The following is a 19468-nucleotide window of genomic DNA, read 5'->3' as shown; positions in this document are numbered from 1 at the left end:
TACCCTCTCTATCTGTGTCTGCCTGTGTGTGACCTATACCCTCTGCATCTGGGTCTGATGTCTGTGTGTGACCTATACCCTATGCATCTGTGTCTCTGTGTGTGACCTATACCCTCTGTATCTGTGCCTGCCTGTGTGTGACCTATACCCTCTGCATCTGTGTCTCTGTGTGTGACCTATACCCTCTGTATCTGTGTCTGCCTGTGTGTGACCTATACCCTCTGTACCTGTGTCTGCCTGTGTGTGACCTATACCCTCTGTACCTTTGTCTCTGTGTGTGACCTATACCCTCTGCATCTGTGTCTGCCTGTGTGTGACCTATACCCTCTGCATCTGTGTCTGACTGTGTGTGACCTATACCCTCTGTATCTGTCTTCCTGTGTGTGACCTATACCCTCTGCATCTGTGTCTCTCTGTGTGACCTATACCCTCTGTATCTGTGTCTACCTGTGTGTGACCTATACCCTCTGTATCTGTGTCTGCCTGTGTGTGACCTATACCCTCTGTATCTGTGTCTGCCTGTGTGTGACCTATACCCTCTGCATCTGTGTCTGCCTGTGTGTGACCTATACCATCTGTGTCTGCCTGTGTGTGACCTATACCATCTGTGTCTGCCTGTGTGTGACCTATACCATTTGTGTCTGTCTGTGTGTGACCTATACCCTCTTCATCTGTGTCTGTCTGTTAATGACATATACCATCTGTGTCTGCCTGTGTGTGACCTATACCATCTGTCTGCCTGTGTGTGACCTATACCATCTGTGTCTGCCTGTGTGTGTGTGACCTATACCATCTGTGTCTGCCTGTGTGTGACCTATACCCTCTGCATCTGTGTCTACCTGTATGTGATCTATACCCTCTGTATATGCCTGTGGGTGACCTATACCCTCTGCATCTGTGTCTGCCTGTGTGTGACCTATACCATCTGTGTCTGCCTGTGTGTGACCTATACCATTTGTGTCTGTCTGTGTGTGACCTATACCCTCTTCATCTGTGTCTGTCTGTTAATGACATATACCATCTGTGTCTGCCTGTGTGTGACCTATACCATCTGTCTGCCTGTGTGTGACCTATACCATCTGTGTCTGCCTGTGTGTGACCTATACCATCTGTGTCTTCCTGTGTGTGACCTATACCCTCTGTGTCTGCCTGTGTGTGACCTATACCCTCTGCGTCTGCCTGTGTGGGACCTATACCCTCTGCGTCTGTCTGCCTGTGTGTGACCTATACCTTCTGTATCTGCCTGTATGTGACCTATACCCTCTGTATCTGCCTGTGTGTGACCTATACCATCTGTGTCTGCCTGTGTGTGTGTGACCTATACCATCTGTGTCTGCCTGTGTGTGACCTATGCCATCTGCGTCTGCCTGTGTGTGACCTATGCCATCTGCGTCTGCCTGTGTGTGACCTATGCCATCTGCGTCTGCCTGTGTGTGACCACTGACCTATGCCATTTGCGTCTGCCTGTGTGTGACCTATACCCTCTGCGTCTGCCTGTGTGGGACCTATACCCTCTGCGTCTGTCTGTGTGTGACCTATACCCTCTGCGTCTGCCTGTGTGGGACCTATACCCTCTGTATCTGCCTGTGTGTGACCTATATCCTCTGTGTCTGTCTGCCTGTGTGTGACCTATACCTTCTGCATCTGGGTCTCTGTGTGTGACCTATACCCTCTGCATCTGTCTGCCTGTGTGTGACCTATACCCTCTGCATCTGTCTGCCTGTGTGTGACCTATACCCTCTGCATCTGTGTCTCTGTGTGACCTATACCCTCTGCATCTGTGTCTTCCTGTGTGTGACCTATACCCTCTGCATCTGTCTGCCTGTGTGTGACCTATACCATCTGTGTCTGTCTGTTAATGACATATACCATCTGTCTGCCTGTGTGTGACCTATACCATCTGTGTCTGCCTGTGTGTGACCTATACCATCTGTGTCTGCCTGTGTGTGACCTATACCCTATGCATCTGTGTCTGTATGTTAATGACCTATACCATCTGTGTCTGCCTGTGTGTGACCTATACCCTCTTCATCTGTCTGCCTGTGTGTGACCTATACCCTCTGTACCTGTGTCTGCCTGTGTGTGACCTATACCCTATGCATCTGTGTCTGCCTGTGTGTGACCTATACCCTCTGCATCTGTGTCTACCTGTGTGTGACCTATACCCTCTGCATCTGTGTCTCTGTGTTTGACCTATACCCTCTGCATCTGTGTCTCTGTGTGTGATCTATACCCTCTGCATCTGTGTCTCTGTGTTTGACCTATACCCTCTGCATCTGTGTCTCTGTGTGTGACCTATACCCTCTGCATCTGTGTCTCTGTGTGTGACCTATACCCTATGCATCTGTGTCTGTTTGTGACCTATACCCTCTGCATCTGTGTCTGACTGTGTGTGACCTATACCCTATGCATCTGTGTCTGCCTGTGTTTGACCTATACCCTCTGCATCTGTGTCTGCCTGTGTTTGACCTATACCCTATGCATCTGTGTCTGTATGTTAATGACCTATACCATCTGTGTCTGCCTGTGTGTGACCTATACCCTCTTCATCTGTCTGCCTGTGTGTGACCTATACCCTCTGTACCTGTGTCTGCCTGTGTATGACCTATACCCTATGCATCTGTGTCTGCCTGTGTGTGACCTATACCCTCTGCATATTTGTCTACCTGTGTGTGACCTATACCCTCTGCATCTGTGTCTCTGTGTTTGACCTATACCCTCTGCATCTGTGTCTCTGTGTGTGACCTATACCCTCTGCATCTGTGTCTGCCTGTGTGTGACCTATACCCTCTGTATCTGTGTCTTCCTGTGTGTGACCTATACCCTCTGCATCTGTGTCTTCCTGTGTGTGACCTATACCCTCTGCATCTGTGTGTCTGTGTGTGACCTATACCCTCTGCATCTGTGTCTCTGTGTTTGACCTATACCCTCTGCATCTGTGTCTCTGTGTTTGACCTATACCCTCTGCATCTGTGTCTCTGTGTGTGACCTATACCCTCTGCATCTGTCTGCCTGTGTGTGACCTATACCCTCTGTATCTGTGTCTTCCTGTGTGTGACCTATACCCTCTGCATCTGTGTCTGCCTGTGTGTGACCTATACCCTCTGCATCTGTCTGCCTGTGTGTGACCTATACCCTCTGCATCTGTGTCTTCCTGTGTGTGACCTATACCCTCTGTGTCTGATGTCTGTGTGTGACCTATACCCTCTGCATCTGTGTCTCTGTGTTTACCTATACCCTCTGCATCTTGTCTCTGTGTGTGACCTATACCCTCTGCATCTGTCTGCCTGTGTGTGACCTATACCCTCTGTATCTGTGTCTTCCTGTGTGTGACCTATACCCTCTGCATCTGTGTCTGCCTGTGTGTGACCTATACCCTCTGCATCTGTCTGCCTGTGTGTGACCTATACCCTCTGCATCTGTGTATGTCTGTGTGTGACCTATACCCTCTGCATCTGTCTGCCTGTGTGTGACCTATACCCTCTGCATCTGTGTCTACCTGTATGTGATCTATACCCTCTGTATATGCCTGTGTGTGACCTATACCCTCTGCATCTGTGTCTGCCTGTGTGTGACCTATACCATCTGTGTCTGCCTGTGTGTGACCTATACCATCTGTGTCTGCCTGTGTGTGACCTATACCATCTGTGTCTGCCTGTGTGTGACCTATACCATTTGTGTCTGTCTGTGTGTGACCTATACCCTCTTCATCTGTGTCTGTCTGTTAATGACATATACCATCTGTGTCTGCCTGTGTGTGACCTATACCATCTGTCTGCCTGTGTGTGACCTATACCATCTGTGTCTGCCTGTGTGTGTGTGACCTATACCATCTGTGTCTGCCTGTGTGTGACCTATACCCTCTGCATCTGTGTCTACCTGTATGTGATCTATACCCTCTGTATATGCCTGTGTGTGACCTATACCCTCTGCATCTGTGTCTGCCTGTGTGTGACCTATACCATCTGTGTCTGCCTGTGTGTGACCTATACCATCTGTGTCTGCCTGTGTGTGACCTATACCCTCTGTGTCTGCCTGTGTGTGACCTATACCCTCTGCATCTGTCTGCCTGTGTGTGACCTATACCATCTGTGTCTGCCTGTGTGTGACCTATACCATCTGTCTGCCTGTGTGTGACCTATACCATCTGTGTCTGCCTGTGTGTGACCTATACCCTCTTCATCTGTCTGCCTGTGTGTGACCTATACCCTCTGTACCTGTGTCTGCCTGTGTGTGACCTATACCCTATGCATCTGTGTCTGCCTGTGTGTGACCTATACCCTCTGCATCTGTGTCTACCTGTGTGTGACCTATACCCTCTGCATCTGTGTCTCTGTGTTTGACCTATACCCTCTGCATCTGTGTCTCTGTGTGTGATCTATACCCTCTGCATCTGTGTCTCTGTGTTTGACCTATACCCTCTGCATCTGTGTCTCTGTGTGTGACCTATACCCTCTGCATCTGTGTCTCTGTGTGTGACCTATACCCTATGCATCTGTGTCTGTGTGTGACCTATACCCTCTGCATCTGTGTCTGACTGTGTGTGACCTATACCCTATGCATCTGTGTCTGCCTGTGTTTGACCTATACCCTCTGCATCTGTGTCTGCCTGTGTTTGACCTATACCCTATGCATCTGTGTCTGTATGTTAATGACCTATACCATCTGTGTCTGCCTGTGTGTGACCTATACCCTCTTCATCTGTCTGCCTGTGTGTGACCTATACCCTCTGTACCTGTGTCTGCCTGTGTATGACCTATACCCTATGCATCTGTGTCTGCCTGTGTGTGACCTATACCCTCTGCATATTTGTCTACCTGTGTGTGACCTATACCCTCTGCATCTGTGTCTCTGTGTTTGACCTATACCCTCTGCATCTGTGTCTCTGTGTGTGACCTATACCCTCTGCATCTGTGTCTGCCTGTGTGTGACCTATACCCTCTGTATCTGTGTCTTCCTGTGTGTGACCTATACCCTCTGCATCTGTGTCTTCCTGTGTGTGACCTATACCCTCTGCATCTGTGTGTCTGTGTGTGACCTATACCCTCTGCATCTGTGTCTCTGTGTTTGACCTATACCCTCTGCATCTGTGTCTCTGTGTTTGACCTATACCCTCTGCATCTGTGTCTCTGTGTGTGACCTATACCCTCTGCATCTGTCTGCCTGTGTGTGACCTATACCCTCTGTATCTGTGTCTTCCTGTGTGTGACCTATACCCTCTGCATCTGTGTCTGCCTGTGTGTGACCTATACCCTCTGCATCTGTGTCTTCCTGTGTGTGACCTATACCCTCTGTGTCTGATGTCTGTGTGTGACCTATACCCTCTGCATCTGTGTCTCTGTGTTTACCTATACCCTCTGCATCTTGTCTCTGTGTGTGACCTATACCCTCTGCATCTGTCTGCCTGTGTGTGACCTATACCCTCTGTATCTGTGTCTTCCTGTGTGTGACCTATACCCTCTGCATCTGTGTCTGCCTGTGTGTGACCTATACCCTCTGCATCTGTCTGCCTGTGTGTGACCTATACCCTCTGCATCTGTGTATGTCTGTGTGTGACCTATACCCTCTGCATCTGTCTGCCTGTGTGTGACCTATACCCTCTGCATCTGTGTCTGCCTGTGTGTGACCTATACCCTCTGTATCTGTGTATGTCTGTGTGTGACCTATACCCTCTGCATCTGTGTCTGCCTGTGTGTGACCTATACCCTCTGCATCTGTCTGCCTGTGTGTGACCTATACCCTCTGCATCTGTGTATGTCTGTGTGTGACCTATACCCTCTGCATCTGTCTGCCTGTGTGTGACCTATACCCTCTGCATCTGTGTATGTCTGTGTGTGACCTATACCCTCTGCATCTGTCTGCCTGTGTGTGACCTATACCCTCTGCATCTGTGTCTACCTGTATGTGATCTATACCCTCTGTATATGCCTGTGTGTGACCTATACCCTCTGCATCTGTGTCTGCCTGTGTGTGACCTATACCATCTGTGTCTGCCTGTGTGTGACCTATACCATCTGTGTCTGCCTGTGTGTGACCTATACCATCTGTGTCTGCCTGTGTGTGACCTATACCATCTGTGTCTGCCTGTGTGTGACCTATACCCTCTTCATCTGTGTCTGTCTGTTAATGACATATACCATCTGTGTCTGCCTGTGTGTGACCTATACCATCTGTCTGCCTGTGTGTGACCTATACCATCTGTGTCTGCCTGTGTGTGTGTGACCTATACCATCTGTGTCTGCCTGTGTGTGACCTATACCCTCTGCATCTGTGTCTACCTGTATGTGATCTATACCCTCTGTATATGCCTGTGTGTGACCTATACCCTCTGCATCTGTGTCTGCCTGTGTGTGACCTATACCATCTGTGTCTGCCTGTGTGTGACCTATACCATCTGTGTCTGCCTGTGTGTGACCTATACCCTCTGTGTCTGCCTGTGTGTGACCTATACCCTCTGCGTCTGCCTGTGTGGGACCTATACCCTCTGCGTCTGTCTGCCTGTGTGTGACCTATACCTTCTGTATCTGCCTGTGTGTGACCTATACCATCTGTGTCTGCCTGTGTGTGTGTGACCTATACCATCTGTGTCTGCCTGTGTGTGACCTATGCCATCTGCGTCTGCCTGTGTGTGACCTATGCCATCTGCGTCTGCTTGTGTGTGACCTATGCCATTTGCGTCTGCCTGTGTGTGACCTATACCCTCTGCGTCTGCCTGTGTGGGACCTATACCCTCTGCGTCTGTCTGTGTGTGACCTATACCCTCTGCATCTGTCTGCCTGTGTGTGACCTATACCCTCTGTATCTGCCTGTGTGTGACCTATGCCCTCTGCATATGTGTCTGTGTGTGACCTATACCCTCTGCATCTGTCTGTGTGTGACCTATACCCTCTGTATCTGCCTGTGTGTGACCTATGCCCTCTGCATCTGTCTGCCTGTGTGTGACCTATACCCTCTGTATCTGCCTGTGTGTGACCTATGCCCTCTGCATATGTGTCTGTGTGTGACCTATACCCTCTGTATCTGCCTGTGTGGGACCTATACCCTCTGCGTCTGTCTGTGTGTGACCTATACCCTCTGCATCTGTCTGTGTGTGACCTATACCCTCTGTATCTGCCTGTGTGTGACCTATGCCCTCTGCATATGTGTCTGTGTGTGACCTATACTCTATAAGTGACTGCCAGTGTACATACACCCTCTGTATCGGTGCCCGCCTGTGTACCCTTTGCCCTGCATATGGAGGTCACATGTACAATTTATATTTTTTCTCAGGGATCACTGTTCTCCACACTGCGCTATGTCCAACCCACACGATTTCTTGGGTTCCCTCTACTCTGGGAGAAGATTCAGAGAATTTGGATGTCACTGGAGATGAAAGCATCCCCTATACACCGGAAGATTATTAGATGTGGCCGGGGAATAGGACTTCAAGCATATTGCATAGAGAGGTATGTGCTATGTGTGACGATTTTGTGTCTCTTCTGTGGGGTTTCATCAGATGAGATGAAGAATGCTTTCCCTTATGTATGAGGAATTCTTTCTTAACCAGGAAAGTAATTAGAATTATAAACAAAGTAGATACCAAGCCCCTCATACCCACTTCATCAGGTTATTTCTTCCCTTACAACAGAAGCTAACTTGTCAGGATGATGGGGAGGAACAGGGCTCTGCCCATCCAGAAGCCGGCAGACTGTCCTGCAGCACAACTGGCTGACTTGTATAAACAGCCGGATCACGCTACTGCTGCCAGGTTACCATTTCTGTCTCTATTTTACTCTATTTTAGAGGATATTTGGTACAAGGGGGCGGTGTTAATTGATGTTTGTATGTTGTGTTGTACAGTTGCCTTATGTTTCTGCATGGGCAACAACTGGAGCCTCATTCAGGAGCTCAGGAAATGACATACCAGTGATGTATGCACTGCTACCATATCAGTAGGGACAGGACATTTCAGAATCTCAGAAACCTTAAGGTCCATCCTAATCAGGAGAAAATGGGGATACTTTTTTTTTTGTTTGTTTCAGACTGTGTGTCTAAATGTGAGGTTCACCTGTTAGTAAGGCTATGGCAGTGAACACCTTAACAAAATCTGGAGCATAAGTCCCAGGGTTAATAGAAAACAGGATTTGGTCGTCAGTGATAAAGGTTTGGGACGGTTTGTCTAAATCTACTAAACCTTTCTGGTACCGACAGGTTAAATGTCCTGATGGCCGAAAGCTAGAAGTTGACACACTTTTCCCCCTCAGCAGCAGATGAATCTATAGCAAGAACAGTGGTGGTGACCCCCATTGCAGACTGTGACTGAACCTCAAGTCCTACAACTTAATAACTCAGCAGTAAGCTGCTGTGATAAGGTGATATTTGCCATCTCTGCTGGATCCATGCTGGCTTGGGTATTCTATAAGACAAAGGATTTACCTTGTCGGGTGACTGGAATCTTCCTTGCAGGAGATGTGATGTATACGGTCTTCAGGAACAAGTCAAGAGTACTCAGGGAGAAACCATAAGAATAGTCATAGGCCAAACCAAAGGTCAACACCAGAGTATCTGCCAGCAAAAGGGTAGTTAGAAGTTCTGTTCCAACAAGGATCAGTTCAGGGTACAGGAAAGGATAAGGCTTTGGGTGTAACCGTGATGTAAGGCGTCAAAAACAGACAAAAATGCCAGGACTTCCATGAGGAAAACAAACTACTGACTGGCATCAGCAGGGACCTTTTAACACCACCTCCATATATCTTGGCCCCAAGCCCCTGCAGGGTCACTTCTGACATCTAGGTTACAAATAGTGCTAACTTAGTGCGCCCCTCTAAACACCAATATGCACATAGTGCACCCACCGTACTAAGCCTCCTCTCTACAGTGCATCTCTTTACTCCAGCCTCGCTAACGGTTTCACTCAATTCACAACCCTGTCTTCTGCCACCAGCCTTTGGATAAATGTGATCCCTACCACACTTGGGTAAGGACCTGGGACCCTTACAATATCTTGTTTAATAGGGCAGTGTCAACTGAGAGTCCCTTAGCTCAATGCACTTTCATAAAGAAATATTCTATGAACTATTAGTGGGAACATTTCCAAGGGCACTGCCCTGATCTGAAACATGCACGTGAAGCCTCTTGCATATGTTTCAGGCTAGTCTGGCCTTCCTCAGTAAATTGCAGCTTTACCTAAGCAGTGGGTCATCATCTGGGGTTGTATATTCTGCTTAAGATGCACATTTCCTGAACTTGCAGACTATTCATCATGGGATCAAGTGTGGTACAGGAGCAGATGTCATGGCAACAAAAGGAGATGTTTAATTGGACTTACATAATTGGAGGAAGAAAGATTGATAGATATGTGTTATATGCCAGATGGCTTTATAGGTGTTTATTCTCCATCTAAACGTCAGTAAGACCTGTCTTGGTCCAGGTTATTTTGTCTTCGATGAGTTGAGAAGACTTTGTTTGAAGAAGCCCCATGTCACCTGGACTGAAGTGATCATAAATGCATACATTCAAACCTACACTGTTACTTTTAGTGGGGGGGCTTCATAAAAAAAAGTTTATTGAAATATATTATTTTGTATTACTTTCATAAAAGTGGCGAGAGTCCACGATCCATTACTCCTGTGAATTACTCTTCCCTACCACTAGGAGGAGGCAAAGATTCCCAAGACCTCTATAAAACCCCTCCCACCTCACAGGTATCACAGTCTCTTCTTTGCCTCCATTGGAGGTGGCCGAAGAATGAAGATGTGCATTTGATTCTTCAGAGAGAGTCTATGTTGAGGCTCATAGTCCCCTCAGAGTACAATGTTTGTCAGAGGGATGTATATGGGGTATGGCTTATGACTTTGTCACAAAACTTCCACAGTAGTTGCAGGGACTTGTCTTTTGCATCCTCTTATGGATCTACAATATACACCTATTCCATATCCTCTGCTGATATGTTTCAGTACTGGTTTGGCTACTTACTTTACTAGTAGAAAAAACGGAACAAGAAAAAGAAATCAGACTGTGCGCTCTTTCATGGAAATGAAAATAACAATTCTCTGATGTGAGATCAAGACCTCCAGGTTGCAGAGCTCGGTGGGCATAAGAAAATACCTCTACTCCTTATACGGGGGAAGTATAAGACTCGCGGATCTGCAGAAGACACAGGTACACGGGAAACGGCTTCAGCCCCTCTTAGACTTCCAAACAGCACCGCCACCGCCGCGCTTGTTGAATCTGGGGAAAAAGCCTCCTCCTCATTCCATCTGTGATTGCAGGTAAGCAAGCCGCCCAACTCGTCCGTGGCTTATTCACTACCGCTCTGCCAATCCTGAGGTGGATAATCAGGGATCTCCGCTCCTACACTTGAGCTGTATGAACTGTTTGAACTGCCCCAGGCAAATGTAAGGCAATTTGGATAATGTTCCGGATATAGTCCCAGATATTTCAAAAAAGGGGAAATCGATTACATAGGAAAAAAAAAGGCAAAATAGTCTGGAACTGTGAATAAATCGTCCAACTTTAATGGTCCAATTAAAAAAGCATGAACAATAATCAGAAAGAAACGTCTGACATGTTTCGGCCAGATGGCCTTACTCATAGACTGAGGTTCAATTTGATTATCACCTTATTTAAGAACAGTACTGATATGCTATTGGTCACTACTAATTAAATGAAATGCATTGCATCTGAAATGGGGCTTGATTTAAAGCGCTAGTTGATATACAGAAGTTAGAGAATCACAATGGTTAATAACATTTGAGTTAAAAAAATGGAAATAACAAAAAAGAAACAAAAGACATACTTGTATGTATTGATGTAATGTAAACACATAGTTAAAAGAAACAGATTTAACGGATTGTTGGTAAGAGAGCAGAAAGCACAATTTGAAAGTACAAAAATATATATACAAGGCACCTTTGCAACTAGCATAATAAACACATAGGTAGATACAGCTACACAAATACTAATTTGGTTAACTTGATGAAAGCACATATATTGTCTAAACGTAGTATATACATTACAATTTTAAAATATACTGCCAATATGGGAATTTTATGTATATCACCAAATATATATATATGTATAACACCAGTTTAATATATAGAAAAATATGCAAAAATGCAAGACTACTGTAGCTAGTACCAGTAGTCTCAGTATAAGCACCTCTGCAGTTGCATACATAACATTATTTGGATTTATATAAATTGAATGAGGATATAGTGAAAATATAAAACCTCATAGACAATATAAATGACAAGAATAGTGGATGCGAGGTTCCCAATAGAGGATACATACTGCGCATAAAATATATATATATCATGTGTCTAAAATCATAACCTTAGTCAGTGTGTGCAATTGTTACATTTACTATAAAGATGCAAAGGGCCCACCCAAATATTTCCAATACCATTGTAATATTTAAGTACTGGATGTAAGTTTTACGCTATCTAAACCAAATTGTTATTTTCTCCTATGTGAGGATGTAACAATATACTTAAATAGAATTGTACACTTTCAAAATTTGAGTTATTCCCAAAAATGAACCAAGTCATACATGGAGTTATATCCTTTCGGTATTCGTGACTCAAGTGTCCAATAAGCTTCTTGCTTTAATACCGCTTTGTTCATATCCCCACCTCTAGTAGGTAGTTTGACCTGTTCTATTACCTTCCATTTGAAAGTTGTGTTTGAGCTGTTATGAGCCTGGATAAAATGCTTTGCCATTTCAGAGCATGGGTCTGATCTTTTAATATCGGATAAATGTTGTCTGATTCTCTCTCTTACTTCTTACTTCTCTTACTTCTATGTATTGTTTCTTGGTGCATGTGCACCAGATCAAATATATAACATTTTTAGATCTGCAATTGACTTTGTATTTTTTATTAGTAACTGCAGAATCAAGTGTCCCCTTTATGGATGAATGTGCATGGAATGCCTGCACTGTAACCGCATTTGAAAATCCCTTTGGAGTCAAACCAGGTACTTGAATTTGATCTAGTTGTTAATTCACTGGGAGATATTTGATTTCCTATAGTGAAGCCTCTTCTGTACGAAAATTTACAACCATTCTCAATCTTTTTGACTAGAATTTCATCAGCATGAAGCATCGGCAAATGTTTGCGAATAATTCTGCATATATCATGATAGTCTGATGAATATTGGGTGACGAATGTCACCTGATCTTTATATGGATTAGAAATTTTCCTTTTATCTAGCAAAAGTGTTTGTCTATATCTTGTACCTCCAATTTGGCTTTAGATATTGCTGTATCTTTGTAGCCTCTTTGTATTAACCTGGCTTCTAGTTCCTCACTTTGTAAAAGAAAGTCTGAATTTTCAGAACAATTTCTTTTGGTCCTGATGAGTTGACCTTTGGCAATTGAATAAGGTACTTTTAGCGGATGATTGATTTTACCGTGAAGTACAGTGTTACCAGATACAGGCTTTCTGTAAATGATTGTTTTGATTGTACTTCTGCCTAATGTACTACTCAATTTTAAATCCAGAAAATTAATACTAGATTTATTGGTCTCAAAGGTGAACTTAAGGTCCCAATCATTCACATTAAGATAATCCACAAATTCCTTAAGAGAGGATTTTCCTATCCAAATTAGTAATAAATCATCTATATAGCGATGATAACTTGTAATGCATTGAGAATAAGGATTACCTTCACCATATATCATGAATATTTCCCACCAACCCATTACAAGGTTAGCGTACGATGGGGCAAACTTTGCCCCCACCGCCGTCCCTTGTAGTTGTAAAAAATAGGTGTCTTCGAATTTAAAATAGTTATGGGTGAGTAGGAAATGTAGTACTTCAAGTATATACTGTACAAACTCTTTGGTATAGTTTGTTTTTGTTTCCAAAAAATAACGGACTGCCAGATTTCCCATTGTATGCGGGATAGATGGAAAAAGTGACACCACATCAATTGTGAGCCACTGATATTCATCTTTCCAGACAATGTTTTCAAAAATTTGTAATACGTGTTTGGTATCACGTAGGTAGCTGTGTAAGTTGTACACTAGTGGCTGTAGTATACTATCAAGCCACTCAGACAAAGGTTCACACAGTGAACCAATGCCTGACACTATCGGCCTACCTTTTATGTCATGGATACTTTTGTGCACTTTGGGTAAAACATGAATAATCGGAATAACAGGATTCTCAACTAAGAGAAAATCAAATGTATCTTTGTCAATATGGCCTGCATGCAGACCATCTTCTAAAATGATTTTTCAATCCCTTTTGGCTCTAGCTAAGTTAGTCTTATATCACCCTTTCACATGAACTTTGAATTCATTCTTTTACTGAAAAGGTAAACAATAGTCCATTGACTGTGTCTAGCTAAATATACTGGTTAGAACAATAAGGGCACATTTTCTATACAGGTTATATTGTATATAGTCCTAACATCTACTTTTGTAGATATAGCTGATTATCTAAGTAGTTTTATAAGGTACTCTTATCTTTCTATGAATGTCTTATATTACTCTTAATGTTTGGTTTTGCATTAGCCATTCTATATACTTAATAGGTGGTCTTTAATAAGACTAATAGCCATTCATTGCTGATATATCCTTTGATTTCTGATTTACTCACATATATCAATTTAGTGCATGCTGGGCTTATGATTTTCATTTGTATATTAGTCGTTTATATTCGACTAAAAAAATCTTTTTACTGTTGATATATACTGCATATACAGTATGTACAGTCTATAAGGTAAAATTCATTCTCCTATCAGGTATTTGTTCCAATATAATATTTTGAAGAAAATTTCCATGATTCATTTATCCTATATTCATTGGGGTTTATAGCCTTTAGAATTACCCCTACTGTTATACACACAGCCCCAGGAGGTAACCATCTTCACTCATTTCTAATTTACATTCATGATAGAGTCTTGAAAAAGGTCTAGCACAGACCGAAACGCGTCGACTGAGTCTTCCTCCTTTTATTCTACTTGAGAAATTACGCTCTGCACTATTGTGTGTTTGTTTTTATTTTTAGGTGTGATTTGGGTCAGCCGGGCCCCGGTTGAGACTTTGATATATCACCATTTTCCGGTACTGCTAAGGTTGCAGGAATATATTTTTCTTTTCACAGGATTGACTTGTTATGCTCATATTTTACAGTGGCCACTGATTTTTTAGCTTTGTTTTTTCATGTTGTTTTTTCATTTTGTGTTTTTATTACAATCACTTTTACTATATGGAGTGAACACTGCAATTTGGATTTAACACCATCATTTGGAGGACTGTTTTTGTTTTTGTTTTTGTCTTCGTTTTCACATTTGCAACTTCTTGCTTATATTTTTATCTGTTTGAATATTCACATTTGATATTTTGAAATGTTTATTATCTGCATCAATATTATTGTATTCAAGTTTTAATACTCATCACCGTTACTTCAATACACCACCACCTTGTTATTTTTATTGTTCATTGATTTCATAGAAGGATTTGGTATCCTCTAGCACATATTTGCACTTAAAGCACCACTCACATATTTAGGGAGTCTACCTCAATATCAGGTACATAGGCACATCACACCTAGAAAGGAGACCGCCGTACCTAGAGATACTGGGATACCAGTATAGATAGGTCTGTACCAGTTACCTACAAGAGAATCATCAGTGATTCTTTTATTATTTTATTGTTTAAAGAATTTTAAGTTTGTTTTTTTTTTTTTTTTTTTTATTATGTAACATGGATCCATGTCTGTAAAGAATAAAGTGTAATTTTTATTTTGAAGCAAATTGGTTTAATTAACTTTGTTCAGACCCGGCCTTTTAGGCGCTTTGGTTCTAATCTTTATCTACTTATTTATTCTATTGGCTACTAGGAGCCAATATCCAGAGCTAGGGTCCTTTAGGCAGGCGCTTAGTGTACCATCCACTGTCACTTGTTTTACATTCATGATATAGGTCAGGTATATTATTCATTAAAACTCCATATGTCCTTGTTTGAGCATTTTTGTTTCTTATATCTGTCCAATTTCGTTGGGTGTGTTCTCCTTGTCAAGTTCTCTCCAAACATGGAGACTGTTATACCAGAACAAAATTACTGTTCTCTAACTTCTATAGCAGATTTAGATCAACTGGAAAATGACTTTGAGAACATATTCAATGAAACACTTGATCTTAACCCATTAAGTGACAAATTTCAAAATATGGAAAACCTTATGAAAAAGGAAATAAGATTAAAATGGGACAAGTGGACGTTGGACAGATATTTGAAATTAAAAATGGTCCCCAGAGGGTTGAGAATAAAAAAAATTCCTACCTTTCAAACGGATGATTCAGATTTTGTCAAAAGATGGAATGATTCGCTCACTGAATGTTCTTTTAAATTAATGTCGCTCATAATGGAGTATAAGCACAGCCAGTTAATGGAGGTCAGAGAGCGAATCATTTCATTACAGAAAGAGTTAGATCTTCATGTTCTTGAAAAACACTATAAAGAATTTGATATTATCCTGAACAATAGTATATTGCAGTTGAAAAAAGATCTAATACAGTCAAAACATGAGAAATATGTACGTGATCACATGGATTATAACCAAAATAAAGTATATATTTGGCAAAAACAAACAAGAAGTAGGTCTCGAGATCGTAGACGCAGATGGCAACAAAATAGAGAAAACAAACAGAGAGAGGCAGATACATGGAGTGGTAATGACACAGATGAGAACACATACTCTGACCAGGGTACCTCAGACAATGAACCTATGAAGACACTAGAGGCCATACCTAAACCAATTCTGAAAAAACCATCAGATAATATACAGAAAGGAGTTTCCTTTAATACTGATCAAATGAACAAATATCCATCAGCTTTGGTTTCAGTCACTACACAGAGAGATTCTGACAAAAGGAGGCAATTAGACCAGTTTGGTTGTCCACCCCCAGTGATCAGTGTAACCCAAGGAAGAGGGGCACAAAAAGGAAGACAAAACACAAGACCTCACATGTCAGTATATTTATAAAAATCTTCTGTAGTGCTCTCCAAATAATATATCAGCCTATGGCAGGGTTATAATACAATATATTTAATAATTATACTTTAAAAATATCAACCCTCAATCAATATGCATCTACTGGAAACCATTAAATTAATATAAATATCTGAATTCTTTTTATTAGTTAATATCTATGAGCATACTGGAATATATTTGTAATACCAGAATATGACACAATATTATATACGTTTAAAAAGACTATTAAGATATGCTATACTTCTTACAAAACTCATAAAAGTTTACCTTTAAAACCAGCCTTATTTACAAATAGCCTTTCATTCAATTAACACAATGGGATTCTAAGTAAAATACTCTGCTATTTACCACTCTTTACTCTAACACAATTCGAATTTAAAACATCAGAAATTGTATATATTATTTATGCAAAAACCCAATTCTGACTTATAATTATATATTTGCACAGATAAACAATTTAAAATTTTGGATTAGTTTAACAGTACACAGGCTATGAAATGCTAGCTTAAAATCCAAACTGCTCTTTAAATTTATTTGCTATAGTAATCTCTTAATACATTACCAAGATGAACACCAATCGATATCCAATATTCCTTAATAGGAATTATCTTACCTCAGAATACCAATAAGTATATTTTGCAATCAATGAGGAAAGGGTAGATCAGCTTTGCCAAAGTAAAAATGGTATCTTACGCCCAGCACACCAGTTATAAGTTAGCCAGCAGCATCTGTCCTGTTCCTCTCTCTTTCTCTTACTTATATTAGTTCTCTATCCTAGGTGAGAAATATGGGTGGCCCTCGTGCTTGTCGTGCTTGTCCCTGCTGATTGGATATCTGGAATTTCTTATTTTTAACATCCTAAAAAGCCTTCTGGCTGTAGTTCTCGCATCATTACACCGGGGGGCAGCATGACAAACATACACAGCAATACATGCAGCGTGACAAACAAACACAGGAATACATTTACTACCCAACATTGAAAGAAAATATTTCTTTAAAATGTGTAATAAATGCCATAATTTCCTTACATCAATAAGTTCTATGTTCATTATGTATTGGGCTAGGTCACAATATTTATTCTGATTATTTTATAAACATCAGTATGCCCTCAACACCATACCATATCAAAACAACTATACGGCTAATTATTCCAAAATTAATAGCATTTATACATCTGTTATATTTTCAGAGCTGTGTTTAAACTTTCAAACATCTAGTATATAATCATATGACATGATTCAGAGATCCCATGCAGGCAATCCTCTACCCCATCTGAAAAATAGAAAAATTATATTATATATATTTAAACAATGGGATTATTACAGTATTCATTCAATTAATTACAGGTTTGAATCTATTTTTCATATATCTATTCACTGCAACAATTATTTATTTAATATGATATGTTTCAGTTCCATATATAAATGTTATTTGAATTATTTCAAACACACATGAAACTATTGGCATTTTTTTTTTTTCCAAAATGTATTTAATTTTACTTATGCCACACAGGGACAGCAAATGTTAACTTGTTTGCTTCCTGCACATAGACTTCACAGGAGATAATTTACACATAGCTGTGAACAGTTATTTCTTCACTCAACACTGCTCCTTCCCCCAAATCTCATCCTACCTTAAAGAAAGTTCCCAGACACTTCGTCTTCATTCACTGCATGGGGTAAAGAGTGCTATGAAATTTGCATTTCCTAATTAAGAAGCAAATGTTTCAGTGTTAGAGGGAAACTTTAATTACAAATCTGGTATGGACTTCATGTTCACACTCTAGCTAGAAATGTCTCTTTTGAAGTAATCTTTATGAGTGTCCTGTGTAATTGAAAAAGTGGGGGAGGACTGATTATGGGTTTTAAATTAATCCTTTACATCAGAATTGCTATTCTACAGCACATCTGATAAAATAGACGGCCTCATATATACACACATTCTTTTCATATTATTTTCATTTATGTATATTAGTATATATACATATATGTCATTGACCTGTACCCTGACATAATTCCCCCTTTCAAATTCAAATATATGTAGGACACATGTATTTGAATTGGATCAAAGTCAGTAGTACTCGGTGAGGATGTTGGCCATATACATCATAGACAGTCTCTTATGTAGAAAGTCTGTTATTTTTGAGCCTTCATGTTTATCAGTTAGGCATCTTTAAACTACAGTATGTCTTTATTTCATTTGGGGATATGACACTTCATTCTCCCTCTATGACTTGTAGTTGGGACCTAGGATGACATTCCCGCAATTGATTGATATGGACCCATTTATCTATGTAACTTTCATTTTTGGGGATACGTATTTTATAGGCTACTGGAGATATTTGTCAGTAATGACAAAAGGACCTTTCCATTAGGGAAGAAATTTCTTCTCCCTAACCTGATCTCTTCAAAAGTTATAAAGATAAACTTTATCATTTATTTCATATTCCTTTTTGGACGTTTTGAGATCATAATAGGTTTTAGTGGCAGTTGCGGATCTTTCTAAATTCCTTTGAGCAAATACAAAGGCATATTGCAGGTGCTTTCTTAGGTTCTCCACATATTGATGTGTATTGGCAGCGTTTATCAAATTTTGGTCTGATGTACGGTATAGCAGATGCTGAGGTAGAACCATTCTTCAACAAGTCATCAGTTCAAAAGGTGACATCTTGGTAGCACTACTTGGAGTTGCTCTTAATGCCATTAGGACTAGAGGTAGTTTTACATCCCAGTCTTTACCCGTTTCACTCACAAACTTTTTGAGGATTTTCACAATGGACTGGTTGTAACGCTCTACACCACCACTTGAGGCAGCTCTCTAAGCAATATGGAGCTTTCTTTTTACCCCTAGTATTTTCCACATTTTGGTCATCACTTCGCTAGTGAAGTGGGTTCCCCGATCTGATTCGATTCTTTGGGGTAAACCAAATATGGAAAATACATGGTTGATGAGCAAAGCCACGCATGTTTCAGCACTATTGTTAGGTGCACTAATGCACTCTACCCATTTAGTGAACAGGCATGTCACTGTTAACATGTATTTGTTACCTCTTGATGACCTTGTTACTGGACCAATAAAATCAATTTGTATATCTGACCATGGCATTACCATCCCCCTTTTCTGCAATGGCACTCTATGCGTTGGCGCAGTGGGTTGGAACTGTGGACAGATTAAACAACCTTGACAGTAGGTTTGAACATCTTTCAACATGTGTGGCCAAAAAGCATAATCACGCAATATTTCATATGTGAGTTTGGCACCACGATGACCAGATGTGGGAGCATCATGAGCATGTTGAAGCATTAGACCTCTGAACTTAGTGGGTACTACCCATTGCTGAATGCCAGTTTTGGAGGTTCTAATTAACAAACCATCCTGTAACTTGAATTGTGATCTGGATTTCATTAAGATTCTAAGATCTTCTTTGCCAATACAATCATCTTTTGAGATGGGGTTGCTTTCAGGATCTTCTATGTGTTTATAGAAGA

The 19468-nt window shown here is 41.4% G+C and overlaps 1 protein-coding gene across 1 annotated transcript in view; it reads left to right on the top strand.

Annotated features, from left to right (window-relative positions):
• Nucleotides 1-19468, top strand: part of LOC128646832 (uncharacterized) — a 355386-nt gene that overhangs the window by 232008 nt on the left and 103910 nt on the right. The window contains exon 13 of the mRNA XM_053699630.1: nt 7270-7445. Within this exon, the coding sequence (XP_053555605.1) occupies nt 7270-7445 (176 nt within the window). The remainder of the gene's footprint in view (nt 1-7269; nt 7446-19468) is intronic.

The sequence above is a fragment of the Bombina bombina genome, chromosome 2 (assembly GCF_027579735.1).
Source record: "Bombina bombina isolate aBomBom1 chromosome 2, aBomBom1.pri, whole genome shotgun sequence".
NCBI classification, from domain to species: Eukaryota; Metazoa; Chordata; class Amphibia; order Anura; family Bombinatoridae; genus Bombina; species Bombina bombina.
This window is presented reverse-complemented; position numbering and strand designations above follow the sequence as displayed.